Source organism: Cyclopterus lumpus, chromosome 23, assembly GCF_009769545.1.
Source record: "Cyclopterus lumpus isolate fCycLum1 chromosome 23, fCycLum1.pri, whole genome shotgun sequence".
Classification (NCBI taxonomy): Eukaryota; Metazoa; Chordata; class Actinopteri; order Perciformes; family Cyclopteridae; genus Cyclopterus; species Cyclopterus lumpus.
Genome location: NC_046988.1, coordinates 8015756 through 8034405, shown reverse-complemented (window position 1 = coordinate 8034405; position 18650 = coordinate 8015756). Strand labels below are relative to the sequence as shown.

At 41.6% G+C, this 18650-nt stretch overlaps 2 protein-coding genes across 2 annotated transcripts in view; one reads left to right on the top strand and one right to left on the bottom strand.

Annotated features, from left to right (window-relative positions):
• Nucleotides 1-872: 872 nt before the first annotated feature.
• Nucleotides 873-13181, bottom strand: dcp1b (decapping mRNA 1B). Its single transcript, XM_034526293.1, has 11 exons — nt 12781-13181; nt 12300-12340; nt 11806-11933; nt 6198-6264; nt 5558-5819; nt 5251-5343; nt 4232-5039; nt 4001-4051; nt 3204-3433; nt 2866-3078; nt 873-2735 (listed from the first exon to the last, which is right to left on the bottom strand). Exons 1-11 carry the CDS (start codon nt 12937-12939, stop codon nt 2658-2660), a joined length of 2130 nt encoding a protein of 709 aa, XP_034382184.1. The 5' UTR covers nt 12940-13181; the 3' UTR covers nt 873-2657.
• Nucleotides 8981-18650, top strand: part of cacna1c (calcium channel, voltage-dependent, L type, alpha 1C subunit) — a 171574-nt gene continuing 161904 nt past the window's right edge. The window contains exon 1 of the mRNA XM_034526291.1: nt 8981-9104. Coding sequence (XP_034382182.1) covers nt 8981-9104 — 124 coding nt within the window. The remainder of the gene's footprint in view (nt 9105-18650) is intronic.

Genomic DNA, 18650 nt, shown 5'->3' with positions numbered 1-18650 from the left:
TTAGCTATAAACAGTCTGTTTAGCTAAATAATTATACTCTATGCCTGTATGCCAAGGGGAGAGTGAGTGACAGGTCATTATCCCCATTGTCCTGAGTCTGGTCCCCATGGGAGACCAGCTGATGACTTCATCTGAGGATGAATCAGTCAATCAGGCCATCAATGAAACAGTTATACGTGTGTTATTTGTTGTCAGTTCATTTAATCAGAGTGAATTAGTGTCATTGTTGACCACGGAATAAAACATAACGCTGCATAGTGATGATTGTTTTAGGTTGACACCGAAACTGTTTAAATGTCCACTTTCCTTTGAGCTCTTCCAACCAAAAAGCTGAGGTTAAACAGAAGTAACAGTTGAGAAAACAATCTCCATAAGGTCTCCACCACAAAATTCATTAAGTAGCTGCTTCATCTGCTTATGATTTGATCAAAAGCTGAATGGACCTCGCGGTGAGATCGTGTTCTCAAGCTTAACGGCTGCTTCGTTCAGTCAAATCAACGCCAGTGTGTCAGCAACTCTGCTCCATTGGCTTCACTGTGTGCTCGGCTAGGCGCGACAAACACAGGGGGCAATTTAATATTGGAAAAGAAATGATGTTGTATAAAGTCTATTAGAGTTAATTGGGCTACAGCCCCTCAATACTGCTGGTTGTGTAATAATCAGTTGATTAATCAGTGCAGACACATGTCTCACTATTGATTGTGGCCAAAGAAGGCAACGATGTGACATTAAAGAAATAATGAGTGTACCTTTATTGTGATATGCGTTACTTGAGGTTGGATGAATCTTTAATAATAATAATAATAATAATAATACCAGTCAGCCATGCAGATCCATTGACACAACAAAAAAGGCAATAAGCAACCACAAAGGAAGTTTGAGAACATTTAATATCCAATTAAAATATATTCCAGTTTATGTAAGAGTAAAACATTCCCGACAAAAATAATAATAAAATGTGACAAAATGTTTTAGTTGGCATTCCAATGTCTCATATTATTCTAAATGACAAAAATTACTTTATGGATGAATTACAGAAACAAAACAGCATCTAACAAATAACTGGAGATATGTCGTATAAGAATGAATTTGTACTTCTATGTTAGCTGTACATTTATTTGTAATGTAATATGCTGGTTATTTGTATTTTGACAACAATACATTTTGCTTGAGTACAAAAATAGGGAAAAAATATTCTGTTTCTTTTCTCGAATGTATTCTTTTTTTTTGCTGTTGTTTTTGTGTATATACACACGAGATTAGCACAGGCTCTAGACACAAACTGAAAACCCTAACCAAATTTTAAAAATGTATTGACTTTAACGTCTCTGTGAAGAGTGCATGAATCATAGTCCATTTTCTATCTTGTTTTCTTTCATACTTGCTTTGAACAGGCCTGTGGACTCGAAACAATTATCGGATATATCTAAATACCTTCTCTGCTGCTTTTTATGGCTTTAAATCCATTTAACCCATTGTTTATTCAGTTTATTCAACTGCGGGGGGACTATGCAAGATATTGTTTTGCAGAGGAAATGTCCAAGAACTGTGGAATGAATGCAAAATCACAACAACTCGAGTGATATTTCACCATGTTAAAAGATTCTCAATGTTAAAATGAAATAAAACATCCCGACTATTGTCTAATCTTTAAAACTCCGCCCTAAGTAAAAACACAGGTACACCTCTGAACTCGCTCTCTGTGAGGTAGGGAGAGTCAACAAGCTCCTGTCTTTTCCTTGTTACTTCAAGTTAGATGGATAGCGTGCCATTTCTAAGTCTTCATTAACTGTAACTAGAATACAATACAGATATTCATCCCTGTGCTAGAGGAGGAAGAATTACTAAAAAATTATGGTATCATTTTAATAATTTTAAATAATTTGGATAGTAATATAATATAGCTTAATGTTTTCATTCAGAAAGCAAACTAGTAGGAACTTAATTTAAAAGAATTGTAAATTAAAATCCAACAAATTATGTTGACAATTAAAAATACTTACTTTTCCAAATGTACAGAAAACAAAACATGCTTTACATTTAATTTCAGAAGTGAAGCCAGTTTCAAGTCAGTTTGAGCATATCCTTCAGCACTAGTTTTTAGCCTGGGAAGACTTGTTTATTTAGAGCGAAGACGGCTGGCTGGTGGTAGACGACTGTGACGGAGTAAAGACTACACATTGCACAAAACAAAACAAATTAAAAGAAAAATAATTCTGCTACATTTGGTGAAGAAAATAGTGCAGGGAACTACTAATTTCAAACACCTTGGAAAACAGCGAGTTTGCATTATAGGCTACATTTCCCCTTCACTACAGTTGATGTCATGACTTGATGTTATGACATATTTAGGCCAAAAATTAGTGGTTGACTTCTCAGAGGAGTAACAGGATGAAAAGTTGTTTTCTTCTCTCTTTTAAATGGTAATACATGTTAATACTTTTTGATAATTGCTTTTTTGTTGTTGCAACTAGAGAGACTTGGTTCTAAGGGAAGAGAATCAGGTTGACTGGCTATACAGTGCAGAGGAGATACAGTAGGCGTGTGTTGTTATTGGATCCGGATGAGGAAGTGCTACATCCATGTTCGATGTAGAAGAATGAGCCCCACAGCTCTGTAGAGGGAGTATATGTATAGACAGAAGATGTGAAGAGTCATCAGTACTTGCTGCTGGAGTCATTAGTAAAGCGGCTGATGTAGGCTTCATAGATGGTGTCCAGGAATGAGCTGTCAGTCTGAAACACACAAGCAAGGTCATCATACTGCATGTCTGTGTGCATGCATGTGCATTCTCACATGATCTCTGCTTTTCCATAATTAACAAATGGACAAGGTGAAATGAAGCGTCAGTAATATTGTTTTTACATGGATCATGTGCAGAAGTGTGGCTTGAAGCTGGCCTCTGGACAGGACTCTGATCTCCTCCTGCGGCGGGGGTCTGGACAGGTTTGAGTGGGCAGGGCAGCTCTCCTGGGCAACCGCTGACAACCCGACACTGGACTTGGCCTGAGTGAACACACTGGGAGAGAGGAGCATGTTGGGGGCCACAGTGGCTGGTATCCGCTGGGGGGAGATGACCTGGATGGACAGGGATACATATTAGTACTCCTTAACAGTAATCCTCTTTAGCAATCTAAAATAAGAATTTAAACAAATGGTAGACAAGTAAAAGACAAACACGATCACTACTCCATAGTGCTTACCTGAAACTGCAGCGCAGCCTTCTGACCGGCGGTGGCTGTGGTCTGGTTTGAACCCGGTCCGACAACTGAGCCGACACCTTGACTTTGAGTGGGCCCCAAGAATCGAGGGGCCAGTCCGGGACAGAGTCGAGGGGCATCATGGGAAGCCATGCCTTGCTCTTGCTGGACCAGCTGGAGCTTTTGCAGAAGCTCATGAGGCGACACCACACCAGGAATCTGGGAAGACGGACCTGGCCGAAGAGCATGATTAGAGGATTAGAATAATTCTAGCTAACGCAGATTAAACAGGCATCTTGGCAGAAGCATTGTAGAATTTAAATAGAGAAATGAAGAAAGATAGATACATAGTCAAATATCTCTAGGTAGGCCTGGCGCAATAATTGCCTGATCACGATTATTTTAGTGTGACAACCCCATCTTTAAGAATAATAAATGAATGGCTAACCTGCATAGTTTTGTTAGAAATTAGAAAGAGCCAATATAATTATCAATCAAACACCAGCAAGCAGACATCTTTAAGTTTCCAAGCTCATGCAGAAAACAGACCTACAGTATCATCTGTGAATAAACAATGCCACAAATATGTAGTAGACATTGGCTACAATGGCTTGCAGAAAAAAATGAAAGTGCCTCTACAGATTATCTTAGATTTAACCGGATTTATGTGCACACTACACTGACTAACATTTGTGCAAAAGTAGGTTGGAATCTCTGCAGGTTGACTCAAGTTAGTTTATATACAAAACAGAAAGCACAAAGTGTGCGTTTTAATTATTTTAAGGAAACTGATGTCATACCTTGTAAAGGTTGAAGGACTTGGTCAGTGGTCCCCTGAGATGGCAGCAAACCTGGTAGAACAGAGGAAATATCAATGAAAATGAGTATCTACTATTATACTCATGTATTAGTTAATATGTATATATTTACGTATATTATATTCACTTGTGAAATATGTATGTGGTACATTTGTTCAGTACATGGGCACACTCCTTATTCACAGCATAATGACAGGAGAAAAGATGCCCCACCTGTTCCTTGTATAGTTAAAGCTGACTGGCTGTTGTGCAGTGCCTCCGTTTGAAGTTTAGCGAGGCTGAAAAACAGCTGCTGGCTTTGTTGTGCTTGAAGGTGGGAACATGACACAGAATCCACCATTACGGGCTGAGAGGAGAGATGGGGGATCTGCTGCAGATGAGGCAGGTTGGCGGAGGGAGGAGGTGGCTGGGTTTGGAAAAGTCTCTTGATTGGGTCAGCCTGAAGCTGTTGCTGTTGATGATGATGGTGCTGCTGCTGAAGGTGGTGCTGCTGGTGAAGGTGGTGCTGCTGATGATGATGGTACATATGGTGATGGTGGTGGTGGTGCTCCAGCGGCACACCGTTGTCACACAGCCTGTTCTCGGGGGACTCGGACACCGTCTGGAGCACACCTCCGACCACCCCGACTCCTCTCTGTCCCTGCATGAGCTTCTGGATGGCTGGGCAGTGCTGAGGCTGGTTCTGCTGCTGCTGCTGATGGGCGGCAGTGGGACTCGGCAGCAAGCCCACAACAGCATTTCCGCCATGTTCGCTGACTGTCTGTCCTCCAATCAGAGCATCTGAACACCCAACCATGGCGACGTTGCCTCCCTTGGAGGTCACACTTCTGCTAGAGTTCACCGTGTCGTCGTATTTCAGTGAACGGGCTACAGGTGGGCGCACGACTCGTCCAGCTGATGGCCCCGTCTCAGGAGCAGCCATAGGAGAGACTGGGTCAGGTTTGGATGAGTGTTGGTGTTGAGGTTGAGAGCCAAAAAGAGTGGCCAGAGAGAGAGGCTTGGGCTTAGCACTTGCACTGTCCTGGGTGAGACAAAGGGAGAGAAGGATAAGAGAGGGAGGGCGAGCTGTAAGGAAGTATTTCTAACAAATCAGGCAGACTAGAAAAGGTCATTAACACTTCTGCTATTGGTTGTGAGAATCATTTGACTTGACCTTTCTTTGGTTCTCTGTGGATTCAATAGCCTCTCTGGCAACCCTAGAATGAGATAGAAAGTGGATGAAAAGGTTTTACCTGCGTGTTCGGTTTAACAGGTATTGGTTTGACGAGGTTGGGGTTTCCATGAGGAACATTTCTGCCACCAATCTCCTTTGGCTCCGACGCAGACTTCATGTAGAGAGACATATGGAAAGGGGGGGGGGGAAATCAGAGAGATACAAAGCAAGAGAGACTGGAGAGAGGAAGATCTTAAGTGATATGTGCTGCCTATTGGTCAGTATAAGGAAATGCAAACAATCAAATAATATGTGTGTCAAATCATTCTTGATCAAAAGAAATCCATTTTTTAAATCAGGGAGCAGATTATTTGGTTTTATCCTACCTTGTCATACTCTGTGCGTGCTTTGGTCAACATCTGGATGATGTCCACTGCCTTCGCTTCACTTCCTCCACCTCCCCCAACTATTCCTCCAATTATTCCCCCAATAACTCCTCCTCCTCCTCCTCCAACTCCTCCTCCTCCTCCTCTTCCAACTCCAACTACAGCTCCTCCTCCAACTACAGCTCCTCCTCCTCCTCCTCTTCCTCCTGGGGATAACCATCCACCCTGCGACAGAGCCAAGGCCTGCTCTTGCTGGGTCAGACTACACACACACATAAGTCCATGTGAGAATACATACAGATCCATACAAGAAAGCAGTGAAGTGGAGTACTTTCATCAAGATGAGACAAGCGTTTTATCTTTACACCTAAGATATGTTTGACGCCAAAGTAAAAGAAACAATCGCTCCCCCAGCTCATTCAAACATGCTACAGTTGTCATTTGTTGGCTCTACGGCCCAGACGCAGATCCATTAATAACAGTCACTGTTGTGTGCAGACTGAGATATGAAACAAACTCTCAGCCACAGTGGCTGACAGATCATAACTCACTTGTCCCTGTTTAGTGGACCGAATCACATTTTGTATTTCTTTTCTCTAACTGCTGTATACGCGTACTTTGTGGTGATATAAGCACTTACATCTTCATCCTCTGAGCAATCCGTTGACAGTCCTCCTTATCATAGAACCAAATGCCATGGATAACCACTGGGGGTGTGGGGGGTGAGGAAGAGAGGGACAAAGTGAAGCAAAGAGAGACAGAAGTGAGCTTTTGAACATAAACAAACATGTAACAAAAAGGTCCTGGTCTGGGGCAATGTCCCAGTCAATGCTAAAGATAAAGTACAGCGTTGAAATAATGAAACTGACTGCTGAATTATGAGATGCACCAGCCAGGAAGGTCAGCAGAGAACAGATGAGTTTTCAGAGCTGCTATACCCTTACAACCAAATAAACGCACAGACACTGTCGTACAACTCTGCTGCCATGACATCAGTGCAGGACCCGACAGTCAACAGTCAACCGTTTATTATTAGCCCCGTTGGGTCTAAACCAGGGTTTGAAATGAGTCATTTCCCAAAGGGCAACAGGAGCCAAAAGTGCCATTACACAGAAAAACATGGGCCCCTGGAGTCTCCTGAACTACCTAAACATAGTCAGCAAGGGAGGAAAAACACTAAACCCCATTTGCCCTAAGACTAGATTGCTTACATTACACAATGACTAATTTGACTATTTTCATTTGCAGCTGTTAGCGCTGAACAGTGATTGTTATTGTGTGTGGCAAACACACGTCCGTACCAACCAAGTATTGACGTTTCATACCGAACCCTAAACGAGAGAGCAGGACATCATCTCACACCTCAACACGCTTACTTTCTGAAGTGAATCTCAAGAGAAAATAATCCTAAGAAGGGAAAGAGGACACAGAGAGAACAAAGTTACCCACACAGTCCTCTCAAAAAGACAAGAACACATTCCCATACAGACAGACAAGCACACAAACCTGGATACAAATATAGCTGGACAAGCCACTGAGGTCAGTATGGAAGGAGGGAGGGACAAACACACACACACACACACACACACACTTCAGTTGAGCCTGGGAAAATCAGCACAGTACAAAATAAGTAACTGCAGTGGGAGAGTCTGGTGGAGCCAGAGCTGCTTAGTGCTCACTGGGGATGAGATGGTTTGAAATCACAGAGACACAGACTCAAAAAGTCAGCGAGCTGGAAAATTGAGAAAAAAGAAAGAAAAAAGAAAAGACCGGACGGATGTGAAATAGGAAGAAGTGAGGTGTGTTAGAGGGGGGATTATCATCATCATCAAGTACATCAAGAGAGAAACATCTAGTTCTGAGAGCAATTTAACGTTCAGGAAACAGAGCTAGATACAATACCGTCTCTTTGACCAGTATGCTGCCTTGCCTCACCCCCACACAAAGAGAAAGACGGAAGATAATGACGAGGACAGGAAGCTAAAGATAAACACGGTTAAAGATTTTTACACATTTTTAGCTACACTGACCTGTAAAAAGTCTAAACTTCAAAAACACAGAAAACCCCTCTGAGCAAGAGAGAGAGAGAGAGAGAGAGAGAGAGAGAGAGAGAGAGAGTGGGAGGAGGACACCAACAAAGAAGTGCCCGTGGCAACAACATTACACTTTCAGGGTGAAAGTTAGAGCGGTAGAAAGAGAGAAAAAAGGGCTCCAGTCAACAACACTGGCGTCTGCGAGAGAGGGGGAGAAAGGCATGGAGGACATCTGCATTGAACAGATGAAGCAGAGACGCTGACAAAGTGAACTGGACAGCGAACGTCACTGAGCGGTCACATGGGCAGATAGCCACAACGGGAAATGACGATGCTGAAGATGACGGCATCCCGTTACCTTTTTTTTAACAAGGAGTCTTGGGAACGTCGGCAACCATCACTCTACTGAAGTTTGTAAGTGATCCAGGACTTCAGCTGTGTGGTCCTTTTCAAACCCTCTGTGACTACGACAGACCAGACGAACAGTGATCCCTGTCACACGTGTGATGTCAGCTGTGAACTCTTCCAGTGGGACTTGGATAGATTAAAAAGACATTTTCTATTTTAGTGGGACTTTGTTTTCCGATTATTTTTGAAGTCTGGGGAGCAGTAAGCCATTGTCTGTCTCAAATACTACTCTTTTTGGATTTGTTTTTAAAAGAAGACATTTTTGGTTAAATCTGATTTACTTCAACTTGTACAGCAACGTTGCATTTTCCAGGAGGCTTAAATATGCTTTGACAATATAGAGTAACAGTGTTTTGCTGTAACCCAAACTGCACTACTGGGACTACTCGCAACATACTTTTGCTTTGTTTAGACTTAGTTTAGTTAGAAGATGGATTAGGTGTACTTTTACTGCAGTACGTGATCAGCTTTGTGGAGAGCTCTGCGCATCAGTCATGAGGAACAGTGTTGATATTCTTTTAGACAATATTTAGTGGGCTGGAGGTTTGTCAGAGGTAGGTGCTCTTACAGTAATGCACATCTATGCTTTGAATTATTGTTGTCCAAGAAGAACCATCACTTCCTTTGTCTGTAAGAACGGAATTCATGACATTGGCGGAGGAGTAAATATTGCAATTGGCCGCTATCGAAACTCATCCAAGTAGACATTACCACCCTTGTTACACTGTTGAGGCTTAACTACAGGTGCATTTAAAAATTGTTCTTCAACCGCTGTGACAGCTACCTAATGTGCACTACCTGAACCGGATAAAGAGACATTTACACAGTGCCACTCTGCACATCAGTACAGCCTTTGCTTCGAAAGGAAGTGTCACATCACCTTTGGCAATTTAAGGTGTAATCTGAACAACTTCGAGTTCGACAGAGACTCAAAGAGGCAATTACCACCAGACTGTGAGAGTCCTGCGAGACCAGAGGAGCCATGCTGAGAGGCCTGTTTCAGAGGAAACCTAAACATGAGAGACTGGAGGAAGAACCTGAGGTCAGATTCAAAGGCTTGCTGGTGTCAGAGAGAGACCTGGGATATACATACGTCCGGCCTGGAGGTAAGACTGTCCCTACACCTGATGTACAGAACGTCATCGAAATGTTTGGTGGCGTGCCACTGCTGTTGTCGTAGGCCACGGTACATTTTCTGATATTTAATTATTAATCAGAATTAATTGTGTCAATGAAAACCACACTATTTTTAAAAAGGCCATGTGACATCTTCAAATCTGTTTTGCGAATTGTCCACAACAGAAAAGATATTTTGTTTACTGTCACGTGGGCCACAGGAAAGCAGCCAATCTTCAAAGCCTTACAGGATACTTCAACAATTACGTGGTTATCAAAATAGCTGCGTGTCCATTTATTATTATTCCACTAAGAGTTTCAGCTTTTCAATTAGTTAACACACTTCTACACCTGTGGGCTCTGCTTCATTATGATTACTTATAACTGGAGTAGAGCTAAATTAAACCTCCATTTGCCATGAGTTTCTCCCTCAACTTTTATGCAGTATTATTCAAAATCTGCATGAGTGGGTCAATGGCCGAGGAAGAAGTTTTGGAAGCATGTTCAGGATTTCTCAACCCAAATAAGTTTCAATTGAAAAGACATTCAAATGAGTTGTTAGTTACCAGAGTATCTAGTGGGGCCGACAATCAAGACATTAACACGACCAGGGTTAGGAGATCAACTAACTCCATATGCACTGCAGATAATGGGCCGCCTGAAACACTGCTTGGGATAGTAGGTGCCTATAGGAATGTAAAAAGCTTTCAATCAGTCCGCCTGTACGAGGATATTTGCCAGAGGAATCTTGACTTGCTCAGACTAAAGTTATTTTCCCTTAATCATGGCCTGTTCTCTGGTATATCTTTATTCTCCACAGTTTATTTTTAACACGGGGTGCCACTTTGTGCCAACTGCCATTCCAGGAAGTAACGGCATCACTGAGAGCAACATGTTTATCTAGTGATAAGATTCCACGACCCTTGCTCACAGAGGTCATGACGGTGGGACTTGCAACATTAGACAGCCTGAGGCTGATGATCACATAACATTTTGATGTCTATTAGAGCATCTGTGGTGCTGTTTGTTTAAATGTGTTTTTAGCTTAATCTGGCTAAACCTAGGTCACATATCTGCATGCTAAAAAAATGATTACGTGTCCAACAATGCTCGTGAATCAAAGCATTTATGGTGATAGAAATCATCTTGATAACAACCGTTCTGTATCTCGCCTGATTTGCTTGCTTTATTACCCGTCTCATATCAGTGTAATCGTCTGGAGCCCCTGACCATTAGTTTTGCTATGTGCTCACCCACTTTTAAACTCACAACCCCTGTCCACTTTTCCTCTTCGTCAGAGACAATAGTTATCAATTGAGCTGAGATTATTGGTTTTAAACATTTTAAATTCCTTTCCTTCCCAAAAATATGTGAGTTAGCTGTTAACTTGCCATTTACTCCCGTTTACCGATGCTCTGACCACATCTAGAGGCAAGTATTATCACAGATCATCTTTAATGTGTCCTGACTGCATTTTAACCTGCTGTAAAAGGTATTAGGAGAGCACAGATAAAAGTTGATGTCATACACATTATTACACTTAGCCTTCAGGATGTTTAATAACAGCAGTGTTGTAAACGCGTCAGTAAGACTAATGAAATACTAAAGTAAGAGGATCAAAGCAGACGTGAGGAATCCACTGGTATCCAAACACAGCATTCCACCTGCCTGATGGAGTGTGAGACCATGACAGAGAGGGAGGGAGGTCTGTGTGTTTAAGTGATTCCTGAGTGAGTGTGTATTTTCATTATCAGTGACTGTTGTGATGTATCTAATCTCTGCTGGCTGGCTTTGTAGTGCTGTCAGGCCCTTGTCCCAAAGCCACACTCTGTAACGTGCGTGTGCGTGTGTGCCAGATGTAGGCCTCAGAGGGAGGCAGGCTGACAGAATTGGAGACACAACAGTCCCTCTGCTCCTTATATGGAACTAGCGGTTCCGACTAAAACGAGCAGCATGCTCCACACTTTGGTCACTCTATCAAATTGTTAACCTTTTATCTAACTTCCTCCCCGTGGCTATATATGCACGTGTCATTTTTACGTGGGATGTGATCAAATCGCTAACAGGTCTTAAAAGTCACAGAGATATGGTCTCATGTGTATTTTGAGATGAAATATACACTAATTAGTTTGCACATTTAATAGAAGCAATCTAAACTAAATAAGGGGAGTTACAAAAACTCAAGCAGTCTTTGAGTCAGAGCCACAAAATAACAATGAGAAGCACAATTCTTTTTGTGTCATTTTCTAATTTTGTTCCCAGTTTGGCCATGTCTTTTCTGGTCAGACTGTCTATCTCTTGTTTTTTTTTATCATTTCCTACTCGTCTTTGTCTGCATTTTTCAAGAGTTTGTCACAATGTGTCTGACTGCTTGTGAAACACAGCAAAGTATATTCAAAATGTAGTCTCTGTGGCTAGTCCTGTCATTTACTGATCCATGTCTGTAGAGTTTGTGTCTAACTCTAGTTTTACTGACCCCTCTATAACCAAAAGATTTTAAATTTGTAATAAACAGGTTGTCATTTCTCCATCCTAATTTCTTTAATTTTCAAACTAGTAATACAACTACATTTAATGTGCCTGTGCATATACTGTGGTCAACAGGTGTTGAGATGACAAACAACTGGGATGGTATCAATAATGAATACGCAGACATCCGAAGTTTGTGTGTGTGTGTATCTTTCTCCTTACATCGTGCATTGCGGTAAAGCAGGAAGGGGTGCTGGAGCTGGAAGTCCAAGTCTTTGGTGATTGGCTCCGTCAAGTTCTCCATGCTGAGTCGGTTCATGATGGTGAAACCGTGCCTGGGAGATGCCAGTCTGAAATACAAAGAGGACACAGCACAGAAATGGTGAAAATAGGGTGAATAACCCAATTTATGCAAAAGTGAGTCAATCACAACTTTAAACAAGAGGCACTTCAGCTATGCAATGTCCTACAGTATTGCCTATGATTTATTAGACATAAACAGTTTGGGTAATTGATCAAATATTAATGAAGCTGAAAAATCCAATACTCAATTTAGCGTGTTAACATTTAGGCTTGGTTGGTAAGACATACCAATATGTCTAAAGAACTTCAAAGGAATTCCCAACAAATATACATTAAGAGTTGTACTTTAAGTTAGTTTGGCATGGGAAAGCTTGAGACACAAATATGTCAGAGTCCAACATGAACTGCATTACCTTGTGTAGATAAAAAGGGTGCCTTCCACCTCTGTCTTCTCCTAAAAAAAAACACATACAATAAAAGAAAAAAAGTGATACAACTGGCATATCAAAACCTCGTCACCTGGGACAAGCAACATCCAATATTGTCAACTAAAAAGAAACTCTCCCAAAAAAAAGTGTGTACACGACTAAGCAGCTGAATTTAAAATGATAGTCTTGGAGGAACACAACAGTGAGAACAACTTCTGCGGTGCTCGGAGGCAACGGTCATCCATACATACAATCTGTGGCACAATATTCAAGGCAATCAAATAATAGAGGACGACACGTTTCAATCGTTGAGAGAGAATAACTATTTAGACCCTCAACAACAACAACAGTTGGGCCGAACTTCATGGTGTAACTTAAGTTGGGGCAAATCTGTGTCAGTGACAAAGCGCGCCCATCGGGGACGAAGCTAAGCTACGTTAGCATAGTAAGTGAAGTTAAGGCTTACCCACTCATTTGCCCTGTTGTTGTAAGTGTACAGGGCAACTTGACTGGCCACGTCCACAATATCGTTGATGTACGGGTCCTGTCGCTGCAGAGCAGCCAGGCTTATGTCCAGTCCTTTCGCGGTGAGACAGCTGCTGCTACCTGCAGAAGTCGCTGTCATTGTTCCCTATGGAGAAGTTAGCTCGCTACCTAGCTTCAGCGGCTAACGAGTTACAGCAAGGCGAGATAAACAGACAAACCAACAGCCAGGTAAACAAGTCAACTAAATTCGTAACTGCGTAATAGTTCGTTTGGTAACTTAAAATGTGTACATTTTAAATTGTAAAGAGTTCACGAGTGCTGACTGCCATGAGTGAGTTTGTCAACGGCCATGTTTTTAGCCAGAGAGATTGTAAACAACCAGACATGAGTAGTTGCGTAGCAGGGTTGAGATTGCAGTCCTATCAGTCAAATATGGAAAAGTCGATGTTGTCATCCGAAGGGATTTTCAGTTTTACTTTGCTCACGCAATTAATGATAATGTCAATGTACCATGAGGCATCATGTAGCTGTACTTACATTTAAGATAACTTTACACACATTAAGTCAATACTTATATCAGGTAGGTTAATTCCATTGTCATTGGGTTGGTTGGGAAGTATTTTGCAGCTCTATTTACGTATTAACGATGATTGTATGGGCTACACTCCTCTGTGTTAGTAGTATATATATATGATATATGGGTTTGGACACGTTGTGTGTGGTAGACACACAACGCTGTTGGGTCTCTTGGTATTGTAAGGAAAGCAAGATAATGCTGTTTGATTCTGTTTTAATGTGATGTCCCAATCACCTCTCCCATTAAAAGTAAGCAACTGATGTTTCTCTTTTGTCTTCCACTCCTGCTCTACTCCTGTATATATCTGGATTCTAGGTAATACACAGTGATGCTGACTGATGTCTCCCAATCCTCAGTTACATTTTCTTTAAAATGCACTAGGGGGCATCACAGGGATGGATAAAACACAACCATTCCTGCTCGAGGTGTTAACTGCATGGGCTTGAATTGATTTAAAAGTCCAGACCAGAATGCATGTGTTGTGTAAGTATCCCCCAAGAGTTGTCTCTCAATGACAGAGGACATTCTATGAAAAATGCTACAAAAAAAATAATTCTTCTCCGCATTTGACCCATCCTTAGTTATTAAGGAGCAGTGGGCTGTAGTGAAGCGCCCGGGGAGCAACTGGGGGTTCAGTGTCTTGCTCAAGGACACTTCGACATGCAACTATGGTTACGGGACGACCACTCAACCCTATGAGCTACAGCCGACCAAACACTGTAACTGATACAGGAGCACAACTTTCAGGACTGTAAATTCCTGAAATCAATATCAGCCACATCACACATTAAATGATTAATGCCCTGACTGTGAATCTCCATATTCAGTTCAATATATCATGTTCTGTTGCAACGGTACTGGAGTGGAAATAGCCACATCAAGTGGATAAACATGAGCCCCTTCACTCTGTTTTATAGCTGATCATTTCTCATATAATCATTCAGTCAATTTGTTTACAGCCACTGATAAAGACATACATCAGTATCACTGAATTACCAAGAATTACCTATATAGAGCCTTTAAAATGGGCACTGCGCCTATCCTCTGCGGTGTACTGTGATAGCTGTTTCTGTCATTTGATTTATATTGTCACAGAAATGTACAACAGCTGGTGTGCATCCATCAACAGCCATGTCAGAGTGTCCTTGAGAAAAGAAACAATGACCAACTGCTCACTTTCAGCAGCACTGGATGAAAACATCTGTTTTAAGAATATCAAATAATGTATCCTCTTAAATATGAATGAAGCACTTCCAGGTCAGAATGACACGTCTGCCTCGCCATTAACTTGAATATAGCTAATTTTTGCATTATGTATGCGCCTGTTTGTCTTTTGCAAGGATGTCTTTTTGGTCACTTTGTCAGGGTGATAGTGAACTGTTGGTGTGTTTTAAATCTATTACTCAGGGTGGTATCTCATGGGGTGTTTGTTTATCAATGATGAGGCTAATGACTTCCACATCTGCAGATCTTCATTCATTGACGATTGAGTACTTGACTCTGATTGGTGGGGATAGGCCAGGGGATGCTTATGATTGTCTCACAGGCAGAAACGATGATGAGCTATAGCCAAAAGACAGCTTGTTGAAGGTATGCATTGTTCTCACCTTTCTTATTTCCACGCGTTCTACTGCTGGAATATTTTTGGAACAGGCCAATTTATTAGATTATGTGAACATTTTGAAGAGATTCTCTAATTCAGCCCTAATTTTTCTTGTTTAACTCCAAAAATGACTCTTCATAATCAACAGTGCTATTGCAAATTTACATTTGCATAACCAAGTCATATATATATATATATATATATATATATATTAAAAGCAACATTTAAATATTTCTTTGTGGTCTCTATTTGAGTGTGAACCCCAAGAGAAAGCTTCATATTCGTATGAAGTGTGTGAATCTATCATAATTTAATTTAATTAATAAAAGTCTCAAACCTGAATCTCACGTTGCACAGTTATCAGTTGTCATGAGGGGATTTTCCTTAGACTGACCATCAGATCGTTGGTTTCCCACATGAAATACCAGCATTTGAGTGTGTTTCCCTGTCCACAGATTCCCAGAGACCAACCAAGCTTCAGACTCAAACACGCTCACACACATACAAAGGGGGTCGGGAACTACAAATATAGAACAGTCATAAATAGAATAGATATTCCATGTGCAGGCTGGATTACAGAGCACATTTGTGTATGTGAGTCTGTGTGTGTGTGTGTCCCCTGGGCACAAGTGTCTGTTCCCACGACCTGCCCTCCATCCGTTCTTCCTTCCCTCAATCCGTTCTTCCGCCTTTGCTTCCAACTGGCCAGTATAATCAAACAGGCTGCTTTGGCAGGGAAGTGAAAGGGAGAGTCAGACCACCATTATGAAAGTCAATGTCCGTCTGTCTCACTATCGTCCCAGGGCGGATCAGTGAAAAGGAACTAAATAAATTTTCTCAAGAATAGAACTTGAGCACAATTTTTTTGCTTGATGATTTATATTTTCTGCTGCTTTATACTTCTATTGTATCTCATTTAATGGAGAAATATTCTATTTTATTTACTCCAGTTCATTTATCTGACAGCCATATCTAACTACCAGTGTTTTCCCATCTGTAGACCTTTATCGTCGCGGCCCATTACAAAACAGCAGTGTTTAGATGGGGCACTGTGTCATGTTTCTAGTGTCGCTATGATATATTAGTACTCACTGCCCTGCAAAACTTCCCAGATAGTTTCATTTCAATAACAGCATGAGACCCAAATAGGTAAAAGTATCCAATATTTCATCAAAAAAGATGATTATAAAGAGTCCAAAAAATGAAGTAAGTCTGTTGCAGAACTTTGTCTTTTTATCGTTCCTACCCAATCTGTCATCTCCCAACCCCTCAGATGTTAAGTAGTTCAAACTAGCTCTGCATTGACCAGCTTTAACAGTAGAATGCTACATATGCATCAATTCACCAGTATTACTGGTAATCTAATGGTATATTATATATGACATGCCAGTCACAAGACCACAATTACTTACTAACTGCTTTTTTTCCTAACATTCAGTTTGTGCAACTTCAATTGCAGGGAATGTTTCTATTCATTCATCAGTGCAGGTATTCAACAATCCCTCAAAATATACAATATATTAACATAACAACTGCATCACAAAACAATGTATGTTCAGAAATAGACAATGACTCTCTCAAATGTCATCAATAGAATCATTAATGCTGTCTCCCTGTCTTTACTATGTCTGCAGTGACACATGTAGAGAAAAGGCTTTATTCTATTACAGGATGGTGGGTGGTAATTTTGTGCTCTGGCACCGAACAAATGAATACAGGCTGGGTTGAGTCATCAGATTCACCTCCTGATTATAGCCCGCAGTGAGATTGACATGAGGCCTGCACATTGTGAAGTTCGTATTCAGTGTCAAATACAATCACATGGGATGGCCAGTACCATAATTATAATCTTAAAATGCTGCTCAGCAGCTTCAACACATCCTGATAAAATTTAGCCCAATTATTCAGTTTTGTGAAGCATTGACATTTACACGTCTGACATCTAAAAATCATCCTTTAATATAAAGTATTGTGAGAATATATACATAAAGGACAGCAGCTGCTTTTCAAAATAAGTTCAAGAGCCTTCTGAAGACCGACCAAATCATGGGAAAATAATATTCGTTCTTATCTTTTATATCAAGCTGCATGTGGAGAGCTTTTAGGAAAACAGCTTAATTTAAGTATAGCGACATGCTATTTGTGTGAGCAGCTTTATGCACAAGCCTCAGTAGGAGCTATAGAGCCAAGCTCAGTGTCTTCAAAGCTTGGTCCAGAGCTATTTAGGTAAGAGCTGATGTTGTTTACTTTGTTTGACTCCCAAAATGAGCTCTATTTCATTGTTGTGTTCCCCAAGAAAATGGTCCCATGTCTCCAGAAAATGACCTTGTGTGCCCGAGGGGGCAGGGGAAATTTGTTCCTGGTCATTGAGAATGATGTTGAAACAAAATTCACCGTCCGGAGGGTAAAAAGAAGAAACATAATTGAATTCTAAAAATAATTGAATTATCCTCAAGATAAAAACTTTCTCATTCAGTTTTTGTGCACTGAACTTCCTGAACCCATCTTCTTCATGATATTTGAGTCTGTATTTACACGGCATCCAAATATCTGAAAAACAGCTTCCTTGTGGTTTCTCTCTGTTTAAGGGAGCCATGGTATGACAAAATCAGAGCTTGAGTCATAAAAGAGTTGAAAAACCAGATCTTTAGTGTGTGTAAACACGGCCTTGGCCAAAGAAAAAAAACAGAGCTGAAGTAGTCCAGATGTGTTGGGGCTATGGGCAAATCAGATAGGTACAACATCTCCCATCTCGATTTCCTCCTGCAGAAATGACTCTCTCTCTCTCTCTCGCTCTCTCTCTCTCTCTCTCTCTCTCTCTCTCTCTCTCTCGCTCTCTCTCACACACACACACACACACTTCATCAACATCATCATCATCTTTATCATCACCATCATCATCATCTTGATACCAGCCGCTGGTTGTTCACTGTTGCCTATACAGTCTCCCTCCCTCCTTATTTCTCTCTGACACACACGCGCGCACACACACACACACACACACACACGCACACACACACACACACACACGCACACACACACACACACACACACACACACACACACACGCATCTGGAAACAGTCAAAGCGTCTACATGCACGGGGAGGGGAGCTACCTCTCTCTCTCTCTCTCTCTCTCGGTATCACTGCAGAGCTGAGCTGCAGAGGCAGCAGAGGCAGAGAGAAGACAGAGCTCCAACTCCCGATCAGTGAGACACAGACAGACAGACAGGCAAGCAGGCGGGCAGACAGACAGGCACACAGACTGACAGACAGAAACACCGCAAGACCATCATGGACTGGATCAGGACAGAGAAACCGGTCTCCGGATGAGACAGGACGGCCTGGCTTCTGTTTTTTGGGGGGACTCTGCTATAGATACGTGGAATAACCGACAACCTATTGGGAGATTTAACCCCGTGCTCCCCGTGATGGAATATTTACACTCTTCTCATTTTCTAAATTGTCTCCTCTTCTCTTCCTCCTCCTCCTCCACCACCTCCACCTCCTCTTCTTCATCCTCTCACAATTTGACACGCTGCTGAAGATGCGCACGAATGCGTCTTTTGCGCACTTCCATTGCGACCGTCACTGACAGCGCCCGTGCTTGGTAACCTTTTGAAACCTTTTTTTTAAGTCAACGGGGGAGAGGAGAGAAAAAAAGAGAGAG